The 13,817-nt window shown below is 38.6% G+C and overlaps 2 protein-coding genes across 2 annotated transcripts; both read left to right on the top strand.

The window, feature by feature from the left end:
• Window positions 1–4,548: 4,548 nt before the first annotated feature.
• On the top strand, window positions 4,549–7,970 carry LOC311114947 (ecto-ADP-ribosyltransferase 5-like; the record flags this gene model as incomplete). Its single annotated transcript, XM_084190167.1, has 2 exons — window positions 4,549–4,599; window positions 7,167–7,970. The coding sequence occupies 2 exons, from the start codon at window positions 4,549–4,551 to the stop codon at window positions 7,968–7,970; spliced, it is 855 nt and encodes a 284-aa protein (XP_084046293.1).
• Window positions 7,971–12,024: 4,054 nt separating this feature from the next.
• On the top strand, window positions 12,025–13,245 carry LOC311114946 (NAD(P)(+)--arginine ADP-ribosyltransferase 2-like; the record flags this gene model as incomplete). Its single annotated transcript, XM_084190166.1, has 2 exons — window positions 12,025–12,102; window positions 12,469–13,245. 2 exons carry the CDS (start codon window positions 12,025–12,027, stop codon window positions 13,243–13,245), a joined length of 855 nt encoding a protein of 284 aa, XP_084046292.1.
• Between the last annotated feature and the right edge of the window lie 572 nt (window positions 13,246–13,817).

The raw sequence follows: 13,817 nt of genomic DNA, 5'->3' as shown, positions 1-13,817 counted from the left end.
GTGTACATTGAGGAGATGTTCCATTATGACCCGGCCTCAGGTGGCGTTATGGCTGTTAACTGGGAGTCTGAACGAAAATATTTTAAATTTGGTTGATGTGTAAACGCTGTTTACAACAATGGATTGTACAAATGGATTGGTAGAGAATAAAGGTTGGAAGACGTCTGCATAATTAGGGCACCGGGGAATCTGGAAAAGCCCTCGAATCGAGGCGATTCATAGGAATGGGCCATAAAATCCTTGCAACGCGTTATGTGGTGTATGGTTAATTCAGGGAATTATTAAGCTGGACGGATTATATGTATGTTATATACTCATCGTATGGTTGACGAACTATAATGCTTGGGGTAACCTCTCTATGATTATCCAGAACTTACGGCAACACAAAGTTAGAAGGAGATATTATTGATAATCATGGAAAATGATTGGGCCACGGTGCGGGGTGTTCATTGGTATAGCTAGTAGGCCACAGTTGGCTAGAGGCTGAAGCTAAGGCTTGATTGTTTCAGGCCACGTGGTACATCGTTGTTCAGGCTAATCTTTGTAAGGCTAAAGTGTGAATCATGCTATGGTGTACCTTAGGCTAAGCTAAAGGCTAATGCTACAGGTTAATTGTGTTGTGTGCTACATGCTAACGGATATCCTTAGAGATTCCGTTGCGACGGGTGAAAGTCTCTTAAACTTGTTTATGTGTTTGTAAGTCAGGTTATATGTTTTGTGAGCGCTGGTAAATGTTGTTTGATTATAAGGGGGAAATGGGGAATTACAGCTGGACTGTTATTATGTTTGGGGAGAGAGAGAGAGAATCTTTCTTCCACGGTGAAAAGTATTTTTGAATGGTTATGCGCATGCGTTTAATTTTGCGACACTACACTATAGAAAGGGGAGTTTATGACACGAGATTAGGACACGCTTTGGTTTACGGCACTAAATCTACGACATGCGGTCGACGAAACAAAATGGTGGCGTTAGTAAATGTATGAAGATGCGTTTAATTTTAAAATGATATTTGCGCATGCGTGGGATTCTGCAAAACAACACATGGGGGCTGCAGGGAGACGGAGAAACACACAGACATAGAGATTTTAGCACGAGTATTCTAGTTTAAAGATTGGTTAAAGATGAAACTTGTTTTGTAGCCTATTGAATTTATAAATTAGATATATGGTAGCGGATTATAATACATTTAATTAAATAATTAAATAACGGATTAAAATAAAATAAAAAGGTTTTTGGGCGATCTATAATTAGTCCTGAGTTAGTCTTACAGTGAATCATGTAGAACAAACGAATATTGAATGGTTGGAAATACTCAGTGACTGCATTAACGACTAAAATGTTATGTTGTGTCTTTGTTCTTCTGTCATATGAGAGGAACGCTAAGTGAGAGGAGCGAGGAGATACAGGAAGTGATCACGTCACGTGGCAGAGGATCAAGTCAAAAAAAAAAAAGGTTTTGGTACTGATTATGGTTACAGAATCTTTCCCTAACAGGATATGTGATGTTATGACGATTTTACAAGGGGCTTGGCAAATTCTATTTCAATAAAAGTTACATTTTGGAAGCTATGTGCATCACTGGGCTGGATTGCAGTTCGATTGGAAATCAGGTACTGACATTATTCTTTAAATTTATGATAATTAGGGGTTATAGAGCAAGGGGTTAAAGGCTTTGTTTAGGGGTATTTTAGTCTGAAGATGACTAACTTGCATTTACTGGCAGTTGATGGGCTGTGGTAATATACTCAACACTAATGGATAAGTTGGTGACATAGGATATAGGAATAAAAATTGGGTTTAATTATTCAGGATTTATTTGGAATTGTTAGGGTTATATTAATAATTACAGGGGGGAAGTCTATATAACTTATATAGTCTAAAATAGGATAGTTCACAATAAGGGAATATAAAGGGCTTGATATAGGGGAAAATTGATTAAAATAGTCATTTTTTAATCAAAGTAATCAAAGTAGGGTTAGAGAAGTGTTAGGAGAGACTAATGGCAGAAGTTAGTACACCTTTCTCACATATGGATTCAGTAGAAAGACATCATCCAGCAGGGTGATTATGGCATCAGAGATGAAGACGAATACGAGCAGAAACAACGATGAAGATGAATCCAGAAGAAGGAAGGAAAATCGGGATGTCTGGGAACTTAAGGAGAAGAGGATGATGATGATGAGAGGTCATGGGTGGAGGTGACTCTGTGATCAGAAGGAAGTGACTCTGTGATCAGAAGGAAGTGGCAAGAGAGGAAAGAAGAAATGGATACTAGAGATTTGATCTCTGATGAAAGTTGAAGGTACAAGAGAGGAAAGACGAAATGGAGAAATGGAAGTAACACGACTGGATGAAGACCTCAAGAATTGAAGGAAAAGAATAATACAGTGAGGCTAAAGGAAAGGCCACTGGTAAGAAGATGATATTTCAAGAACAGAACTTAGAAGATAACCTTTTAAAGAATACTGATAGGTCCACAACGAGAAGAACCGGACGAAGAAAACTCTATCAAATACAACTTATAACTGGTGGTGGAGAAGACGAAAAGAAGTGTTGGTTATGAAGAATCAGAGTGAATCAAATCAACAATCACTGTTACAGCTTTAACTGAACAATATCAAAGGCAATTGTACCAACCAAGGGGGGACCAGGTGTTCCATATCGACTGTCAGTTTCTGGACAGACACAGAATTGGAGAAGAAGAAACAGAGGAAGATTAAGGAGCAAGTGAAGATCACCTGTGCTTCAGGTGAACACTAAATATTCTAGAGTGCCGAGAATATCCGGAAGGGGTGCACTGCTGAGAGCATCAATTAGAGAAGAAGAGGAAATAGTTAACAGTTGAAACAACCAACAATTAGAAGTGATAGTGAATAGGGGAAAACTTATCTGGGTTCAGTCTAAAGAGGTTAAACATATCACTCTGTAAAATAAACTAATTAGGTTAGGATAGGGATTTGAGGTAGTAAAACGGTTAATTACTCTTAAAGTACTAATATTAGAAGATACTGTTATTGTAGTGTTGGGAAGAGAATTGAAGCGTACAATAAAGATGTACACTAGACGACTGACTGTCTGGTAGCATATTTTAAAAAGTAGGGTTTTTGGGGAATCATTTGCTTAAAAGATAAATATCATAGGAAGGATGATAATGTATTAGATTGCCTGTTAGACAATCTGTCTGGGAAAAAACTTAATACGGGTGACTGTTATTTTGGGTTACATTCTTACACTAAGAGATTTGAGGTTAGGATAAAAGGTGTTTAGTCGGTTTTGCCAAGTCTGTGTGTAATGAGTCAGAAGCAGGTGGGGAACTTTCCCAATCACATATTCTAAAATTTGGTGGTAAGAGATTTTGTCAATAAGTCAGGGGAAAAGGTTTTAAATGTTATGAGAGAAAAGATTAGATTAAAATAAGTTAGGGGTAGGCTAGGGGTGAAGGAACTTTGAGACAGTAAGCTAAGTTTTAAAGTTAGTAGTGAGAGAGAACAGTAATGAATGACACTGTCCAGTAGGGAGATCAAGGTCATTATAGGTGTATTTTGTTATAATCAGGAGGTTTAAAGTTTAGAGGTAGAACTGAAAGGGGGAAAAAGTGACACTAGGGGTGATAGATGGAAGTACAAGGAAAGAGTTCAGAGCTTAGGGGAAAACTAGGAGTAAATAAGGACATTAACACTTCAGTCTATTAGAACAACAGGGAGAAGCAGTTTCACTCTTTCAACATTGATAGGTATTAAAGGCATAAATATATTGCAGTTGATTATAAGGGAACCAATACAGCACCAATTTGAGGGGAAAACACTTATTAGGGTGTAGGCTGGGGATGTTTCTCTCATGTGGAGAGATAATTATGGAGAATAAGTATTGTTATCAGGACCAGGAGTAAAAGGAGGTATAGTTTAGAAGAGGGTTAGGAGGGACTGTTCACTGATGTTGCGTAATGTTACAGAGAAAGGTCAGGGAGAATATATGTGTACTTATCTAGTGCAAGCATTAGAAGTTGTTCTGGTTAAGAATTATTGGTTAAAGGGCTATGTAATTTGTAGGGTGATGCTTATAACGGAAGATTTGAAGTCTGTAAAACTTTCCACAGTCACAGAGGGAGTTAAGGATAAGTTTATTACAGTAGTCACTCCAACAGGGAATAATCGAATAGGATGTTGGTAGCTTTGCACTAGAAGTAATTAGGGTTGATACAGCAGCTAAATCAACTACTTTAAGGGTAACTTTGGAAGGGATTAATGATACTATGGCAATAGCAAATATAGGAGTATGATACTGACAACAATTGTTCTGAAATTAAAGAGGTAGCAAGAGGGACTCAGGAGGTTATGGTACGAATGGGGTTAAAATAGAGCAGATAGAAACAATATAGATTAATCTGAAATGGAGAATAGAGATTCATCATGGAAGCTGCAGTATGGGGTCTTTTGATTTTGATGACAGAGGGGGGGGGCATCTGATCAGTGCTGCTCGTTCCTCTGTTGTGGAAATTAGAGATAGATTAACTCATTCTGTGGGGTCAGTGGGGAATCTTGAGGGTCCATGTCTGTTGGGAATTCCATCCCGGACCTGTTAGACGGTTGCGCAGCCTCTGTCAGGTGTGGATCAGTTTTGAGCTTTGTCATAACTGTGGAATTGGCAACAGTCATTGACAGATGAAATAATGTTGTTGTCAAAACAGTAGGGTTTAAGTGTTCTTGGGTGAAAAGATTACCCTATGAGCATTGGTTAGAGAGAAAGTAAAATCAGGTAATTGCAAACTCTGAAGTATTCAGGTGAAATATTGAGGGCTAAAAGTTGTGTTTGTTCTAATAAAACATATGAGGTAAGGGGTATGTTTATGGAAAGATCAGATTGGGATGTTAGATGATAACTTTGGATAAGCATGACCTTAAGGGTAGTAATGACAAATAATAGGTTACTTTTTATATATCAGGTAGTAAGAAGAGCAGGACTTTGATGGTTAAAAGATTAGCTTTTGACTGACAATGTGACTAGGGGAATTTTAGAGGATAAGGGGAAATTATGATAGAGTATATTCTTACCCTATGGGGATAGGATGTTGTTACAGGTCAACGTTGAAGCTTCCATATGAGGTTTTACCATTATAAGAGGGATAGCATTGGACACAGCTAAATCTAGGGTTGGAAGGGTGACATTGCATTTACATTTTGGTCATTTAGCAGACACATGGCGACATGTCATAGTCTTCAAGCCTATCATTGAAGAATAAGTTTAAGGGAGAAGGGGGGACTTCATTCATGGTATGGTGTAACATTTGGGAAGATAATATTGATAAATATTAGTGTATTACTGTGAGTCCAGATAGTTCAGATAATATCACTGGGGTTATAGATGCATTATAAGGGAAGCATTTGAAAGGATTTGGTTGCAAGATCAATTAGGCCAGTAGGGGCAGTGATGGGTCAGATTCTAGTTTAAGCTTTGATAACACTGTGTGATGTTTGTACTGACTTTTGAGAAAGTTATGAGATTGAGATAGGTTGGAGAAGTGGTGCCTGGAGACAACACTCAGATGCCGGTGTGGACTGTTCCTGATCTGGATAAAGATGGACAAGTGGAACTGAGGGATAAATATCATTTTGGATTATTTGATGATTTTTCAAATTGTTTTTTCAATATTAGTATAATTTTTAGTATGATTTATGAATCAAAGGGGGGAATGGATAATGTGATTCATGCATCATTTATGTATCATTTTTTAAATTCTTAGGTGAAATGGAGGTTTAATTTGAAAGTGGTTGTTTTGCAAAGGATACTGTTTGGTCGTTTATTTTCTTGTCATTCCAGAAGCATGTGGGAGAACATGTGGAGATTGGAATATTCAAACAAAGACAATATGACTGGAGGAGATGAAACAAGGAGGGTGTGGCTGATTCCATCATCAACAAGTCCATTGGAAGAGGACACTACAGGAAGAGGAAGTGTAGTGGACTACATTCCAGTGTCTGCAATGAAATATAGACATATTTGATGTGTAATACATAATTGTGTCATATTCTTAGGTATTGATTTTAGTAGAATGATGTTTGATGTTATTGAATGCAGATGAGGATCTTAGATGCTTTTGTTTATTTCGATGGGGTTAGGGAAAGGACGTTTAGACAGGGAGAGATTCCCTTTCAGGTCCTATGGGTTGACCAGCCTGAGAGTGGATATTTATGGATAGGATTTTGTTTACATGTGTATTTAATGGCATCATAGTTTCAAATGCATTTACATGAGTTATGAGGTTATCTGGAGTACCGACGGTGGTTGCCTGGGGCAGAGGGACGGTGAGAGAATTTTACTGTCTTGATTGATATGGATGGATGGCTGCTGGACAGTTTTTCGCTCTCACACTCCATAGAGATTTATTCATAATTCATAGTAATGTATTTACACTCCATAGAGATTTCTTCATGGGTCATAGTAATGTATTCACACTTCATAAACAGGTATTTCATAGAAAGGTATTTACACTCTAGAGGAGAATGTTTTTGGGTTTAAGGTTAAGAATATTCAATGAGATAAATGGTTAATAGTCATAATCTTATTCTGTTTGTTTTCGAGACGTTTATTTCGTCTCGAAAGGGGGGAATATCGTATCTGACGATTATGTCTTTGTCAAATGTTTTTCATGACGGAATGGAATGTTGGTTGTTCAGGCCAGAGGGGGGAGGTTTTATGATGTTATTTGAAATGTGCCGCTTGGAGGGTGACGGCCGAGGGGAGACTGGTGATTGGCCAGAAGAAGGGAGTAGCCCCTCCCTTTGCATTGTTTATAAATAGGGGGTAAACGATTAGACGGCAGAACGACCATATCAATCTGGGGAGTCGTTCTCCGGGCAACGCGTGTCTGTAATTTATGCTGTAACCTCGTGGTATGAATAAAAACTTCTGACACGATGCAGCATAACGGACTTTTTGTTGACAGCGATAATGGCCACCATTCATCATATACGACAGAAGCTTGTTGTGAGCGATAGAGAATGGGAATTTAAAAAAGATAGTCTGTTTAGTTAGAGTGTAGCTGTATTTGATTCAACTGCACAAATCTAATGCACAAAAGAGTTAGCAGACATTGTTCTCAAGGGGAGAAAAAGAGAACTGGCAAGTCTTATGAAGTAATGTATTGAAACTAAAATTTACTTTTACAGAAGCCTTTCCCACAGGATATGGCCCCTAACTCTATTGATGATCAATACGTCGGCTGCAGTAACGAGATGCACAATGAGGTGAACACAGTCTACCTCCCACGTGAGAAAAATACAAATTCAGACTTCAATAATGCCTGGAACAAAGCAGGACAAAAGGCCAAACCATCTATCCATGAACTGGAAAAAGAACATTCCATGGCTATATATGTGTACACAAATGAAAAGCCCAATATCTACCTGGACTTCAACAGACAAGTTAGAGATGGTAGATCTAATTATGGGACAACATCATTCCAGTACCATTCCCTGCACTTCTATCTAACTGAGGCCATTCAAATGCTCAAACGAAGTCAAACAACATGTAGGACCACCTACCGTAGAACCAACGTGTATTTTGATCAGGAGGTTGTCAACAAAAATATCCGTTTTGGCACCTTCACCTCGAGCACTCTAGTTAAGGAAATAGGCAGAGATTCATTTGGAGCGACGTCCTGCTTTGAGATCTCCACATGTCTTGGAGCTGACATATCATATTACTCTGTATTTACTGGAGAGAGAGAAGTCTTAATTCCTCCCTATGAGGTATTTACAGTGACCAACATCCAGACGAAGTCACAAGAGAATAACTTGTGGTGTGAAGTTGTCTACACACTAGTGAACACTGGAGTTCAGAGTGACTTGAATTGCAAGTTGCAAAATGGTTCAAAATCAAACATGAGAAGCAGCTTTTCTGCATTCAACCGCACATCAGGAAAAGGCTACATAACGCTCTATATTATGTTGATAATTACTGTATATCACTGATCATTCCCCCACCAATGTACAATTAAGTAATCTGTCAAAACAAAAAGGTCACGTTCCTTCTTTCAGTTGTAATGATCCTGTTAAATACTTTTTAACACGCATTGCTTGCTCAGATTAAGATCAAGGTTATTTTTCTTAATATTGTATAGTAATTTGCTGACATTGAATCGAATTGTAATTTGTGATTTGTTGACATTTGTTAGCATGTACACTGTCTTTGTTTACATTCACCATTATGTTACTGATTCCCTCCACCCCATCAATATAGTGTTAATATTCACCATTATGTTATTGATAACCTCCACCCCATCAATATAGAGTTAATATTCACCATTATGTTACTGATAACCTCCACCCCATCAATATAGTGTTAATATTCACCATTATGTTACTGATTCCCTCCACCCCATCAATATAGTGTTAATATTCACCATTATGTTACTGATTCCCTCCACCCCATCAATATTGTGTTTATATTCACCATTATGTTACTGATTCCCTCCACCCCATCAATATAGTGTTAATATTCACCATTTTGTTACTGATTCCCTCCACCCCATCAATATAGTGTTAATATTCACCATTATGTTACTGATAACCTCCACCCCATCAATATAGTGTTAATATTCACCATTATTTTACTGATAACTTTCAAATGAATCATTAGACATAGTTTTACAGAGAAGTAACACTTAGTCATGGCTTTGAAATAAACTTGAGGCCAAAGAGTAATAAGTAGGCTGGCTAACCAGAGAGAGAAGATGTGGCTGTCAGAGTGAGATTGGAGGGAGAGCAGTAGCAGGGTTAGTAGTTTCCTGTGTCTGTGAGGTCAGAGGGAGATGGGAGGGAGGGAGAGCAGTAGCAGGGTTAGTAGTTTCCTGTGTCTGTGAGGTCAGAGGGAGGGAGGGAGGGAGAGCAGGAGCAGGGTTAGTAGTTTCCTGTGTCTGTGAGGTCAGAAGGAGATGGGAGGGAGGGAGAGCAGTAGAAGGGTTAGTAGTTTCCTGTGTCTGTGAGGTCAGAGGGAGATGGGAGGGAGGGAGAGCAGGAGCAGGGTTAGTAGTTTCCTGTGTCTGTGAGTTCAGAGCTCAGCACTGCAAAGTCTATCAACCACAACGAGGAGAGAACGGTCTACTGTCTATCTATGTTACTTTGACACTAACTGTTGCTTTGACACTACTATAAAACACAATATCTCTAAGACATGGAAATGATCATAGATATCTTAAGTTTATAACTTCCCTGCCTGGGCTGATGAGACAGTGGATAGAGCAGTCAGACGTAACAGAGTAAAGAGTCATTTTAACGTCATAGATTTAGCCGGTGGTAACTTGTGGAATAGACGCCGGCTGGAATGCGCTTTTAACCAATCAGCATTCAGGATTATACCCAGCCGTTGTATAAACATATATAACTGTTAGATTAGGTGCTACCTAAACAGTGGCTGAACTCCATCATAAACTCCACAGTCAGTGGCCCTATGTTACCAAACAATATGGCCATAGTCTCAATCTGTTTCCTTCCTTTCCTTGTATCCTTTCCTTGTCTCCTATCATTTGTAACCACCACATATCTGACAGACCTCACCATTTGAACGCAATATGATGGAACTTCAACTTACCAGTCCGCTCACATCTCAGTCATAACAAAGGAATGAAACTATCAACCTACCAGTCCTCTCACATCTCAGTCATAACAAAGGAATGAAACTATCAACCTATCAGTCCTCTCACATCTTAGTTATAACAAAGGAATGAAACTCTATCAACCTACCAGTCCTCTCACATCTTAGTCATAACAAAGGAATGAAACTCTATCAACCTACCAGTCCTCTCACATCTTAGTCATAACAAAGGAATTGAACACTATCAACCTACCAGTCCTCTCACATCTCAGTCATAACAAAGGAATTGAACACTATCAACCTACCAGTCCTCTCACATCTCAGTCATAACAAAATAAAGGTAACAACCATAACCAGTAGTATTAGAATACTGCCTAAATCATAACCTGGACATTGGCATGAGAGACAACAGAATAGCGAACACACACACTAATGTACCTGGAGGCCTTCAGTCTTGACATGGTGCATTCTGGGCAGAAGAGGGCAGTGTTTACCTCAACCAGCTAAAGGAATGATTGGCAGACAAAGCTTAGACTTTGTCCCAACTAGGCTCCACACTGTATGTGTGTGTGTATGTGAAGGGAATGGGGGATACCTAGTCAGTTTCACAACTGAATGCATTCAACCAAAATGTGTGTTCCACATTTAACCCAACCCTTCTGAATCAGAGAGGTGCAGGGGGTTCTGTCCATTTGTAGCTTGTTTTTGGACACAGGTCCAGGAATGGCTAAAGGATTGCAATATTTACCTGGAACTAACCTTGCAGATAGTATTACTGGGTGATCTGAAAAGTCATAGTCAATCAATCAATAATATAATAATACTTTTAGCAAAAATGTTTATTTTTAATTCACAATCTGTAGAAGCAATGAGAATAGAAAGGTTCAGAACTTTTGTAAAACATCACAGTACGGTTGAAATATATATGGCAAATAGATATCCTATATGGATGGTGTTAAGAGATAGATGGGAGGTAATGAATAGAGTTGAAGGATGGGACTAATAACAAATAACAACAAATAATAACAAAAATAGCTAATAATGTAAGCATACTGTGTCCATAATAAGTATATAGGTTGTATGTTGGGAGCTTTTGGGAAAGAGCACAGTTAGAAAGATATGGCAGTTAGAAGCAAACCGGATGGACATCATGAAAATGATCGGAGAGGTTGAGAGTAGAAGAAGTTCAGAAAAAAAAAAAAAAAAAAAAAAAAAAAATATATATATATATATATATATATATATATATATATATATATATATATATATATATATATATATATATATATAGAATTATTGTAAAATTAACTCTGTCCATAAGGTGTAGATAGTAAGTATAGACCGGAAGTAGAGGCCTGGGCAAGTAATAAAGGGGAATATATATATAAAAAATAAAATAAAACATGGGGGATTGGAAGTGATGCAGACAATTACATTGATAGAAGATACAATCTATCTGCAATATTAAGCTGATCCATTCCCCCCGGAAAAAAAAAAAAATAAATAAAAAAAATATATCAAAAAAAAAAAAAACATAACCAGTAGTATTAGAATACTGCCTAAATCATAACCTGGACATTGGCATGAGAGACAACAGAATAGCGAACACACACACTAATGTACCTGGAGGCCTTCAGTCTTGACATGGTGCATTCTGGGCAGAAGAGGGCAGTGTTTACCTCAACCAGCTAAAGGAATGATTGGCAGACAAAGCTTAGACTTGACCAGAGGTAATCAACCCTATTTCTGGAGCGCATCAGGTACTGCAGGATTTTGTCCCAACTAGGCTCCACACTGTATGTGTGTGTGTATGTGAAGGGAATGGGGGATACCTAGTCAGTTTCACAACTGAATGCATTCAACCAAAATGTGTGTTCCACATTTAACCCAACCCTTCTGAATCAGAGAGGTGCAGGGGGCTACCTTAATCAACATCAGGGAGCAGTGGTTGTTGGGGTTTAACTTCTCAAGCAGAGAAACGGCAGATTTTCCACCTTCACCGGCTCAGGAGTCAAACCAGCAACCTTTCGTTTACAGCCCAACGCTCTTAAACACTAGGCTACCTGTGTGGGTATGTGTGTGTGTGTGTGTGTGTGTGTGTGTGTGTGTGTGTGTGTGTGTGTGTGTGTGTGTGTGTGTGTGTGTGTGTGTGTGTGTGTGTGTGTGTGTGTGTGTGTACTGTGCTAAAGGGCTACCTGTGTGTGTGTGTGCGTGTGTGTGTGTGTGTACTGTGCTAAGGGGTTTGTGGTTTGAGGGGTACTTGTATCTGTAGGTGCCTGTTCTCAGCAAGAGAGGAGGGACTGTGAAAATAACCACAAGAGCACTGATATAACAAGGCCCCCTGAAAGCTGAACATTTCAATGCTGATTCTGTATCTTAAAAGACAATTCATCTCCATTACAAGTTGCCATTGGACCAACATATTTTGACATCATGGCAAGACACAAGATCCTAAGCTTTACTGTGATGTATTTCATCCAGGCTTGGACTTTGGGTGTGGACTCCAAGATGGTAAGATATTACACAATTTTGAGACAGAGAGACAGAGAGACAGAGAGACAGAGAGAGAGAGAGAGAGAGAGAGGTATTACAGTATAATTTTTTTTGATTAGATATGTATTCGTTTTAGTTCTTATATATAAATAGTATTATAGCTATTACTTTTATTGTTGTCACTGTTGTTTTCATAATTGTGTGTATCACTTTGCTTTGGCAACATTTATGAATTTGAGAGAGAGAGAGAGAGAGAGAGAGAGAGAGAGAGAGAGAGAGAGAGAGAGAGAGAGAGAGAGCATTTAAATGCATTTCAATATATAGAACCATTCCTCTGTTTTACACGTGTTGCTGTTCCCCCCCCCCCCCCCATATTCTCTAAAGGTTAATCTCCATCAGCCTGAACTGAATTCCAGCATACCCTTAGACATGGTCCCTAACTCTGTTGACGACATGTATAACGGCTGCACTGAACAAATGTACAACAAGGTGCGGAAGGAATATCTTCCAAATGAAAACAGAAATGTAGGGATATTCAATGAATCCTGGAAAAATGCAGCAGGGTGTGCAAAAAATGTGAAGGACAGATTCAAAAAGGACAAGTCCAGGTACAATTCTAAAGACAAACTAACACATGATCATATCAAGGCTATCTGTGCTTACACAGGAGGTCAAACTAAGATGTACCCAGAGTTCAACCAAGCAGTCCGGACCAATAGAACAGAGTACACAACCTCCTTCCAGTTCCACTCTCTGCATTTCTTGCTGACTGACGCCATTCGCCTCCTGAAACTAAACCAAAAGACCTGTCACACCACATACCGGAGAACCAACATGGAGTTTGGAGGTGAAGTTAACAAAATAATCAGATTCGGCTTCTTTGCCTCCAGCTCTTTCCTAAAGAACTTGACACATTTTGGAGAGAAGTCCTGCTTTGAGATAAAGACATGTTTTGGCGCTGATCTGAAGTCCTACCCCAAAATGGGGAATCGTGAAAAGGAGGTGTTGATTCCACCGTATGAAGTGTTCAAAGTTACTGCCGTGCTGAAGAAAAAAAATGATAAAAACCTTTGGTGCGATGTTGTGTACAAACTAGAGAGTATCAAACCCCCCAAGAGTAACCTGAATTGCAACATTTTTAAGAAGCCAATTATTAATTAAGAAAAATCTATGTTGATCTTGAGTAATTGTCCCTAAAGAGGATTTAAATAAAACAGCCAGGCTGCTTATCCTTCTTAAAGTAAATAAAGCCAAACAATGTGTTTTCAGTGTCTGAAGCTTTTATTGTATTACGTTGATTTGTTCATTGGTGGATATTACATACAAACCTCATCCTGACTACCTGAAATAGTGATTATTAAGATGTTTGTACTAGCCTGTGTATCAGACTCCATAGGAGACTTTAAAACACTTATATGCCTTCTGCAACTTCTGGCAAAATAAAGAAAGAAAATCAATGAGCTTGACTACAGTACGTCTAATCCTTTTTATTTGAACTTTCACTGTACTACATTTAGACAAACTAATGTTACAACATTAAATGGTCCGCTGATTAAGATATAATATAACATACCACAAGTTGAATTCTCCAATAAAGTGATACTGGAAACTACCAATTGTTGGGGGGAATATTTACTGTCATTTCATTCTTAGTGCAGCAATAGCAAACAACGGGTTACAAACATTTCAACAAATGACTAAATATTACCACTAGCTTCAACTTCACAAAACGC

Source organism: Coregonus lavaretus, assembly GCF_964263955.1.
Source record: "Coregonus lavaretus genome assembly, contig: HAP1_SCAFFOLD_1670, whole genome shotgun sequence".
NCBI lineage: Eukaryota > Metazoa > Chordata > Actinopteri > Salmoniformes > Salmonidae > Coregonus > Coregonus lavaretus.
This window is presented reverse-complemented; position numbering and strand designations above follow the sequence as displayed.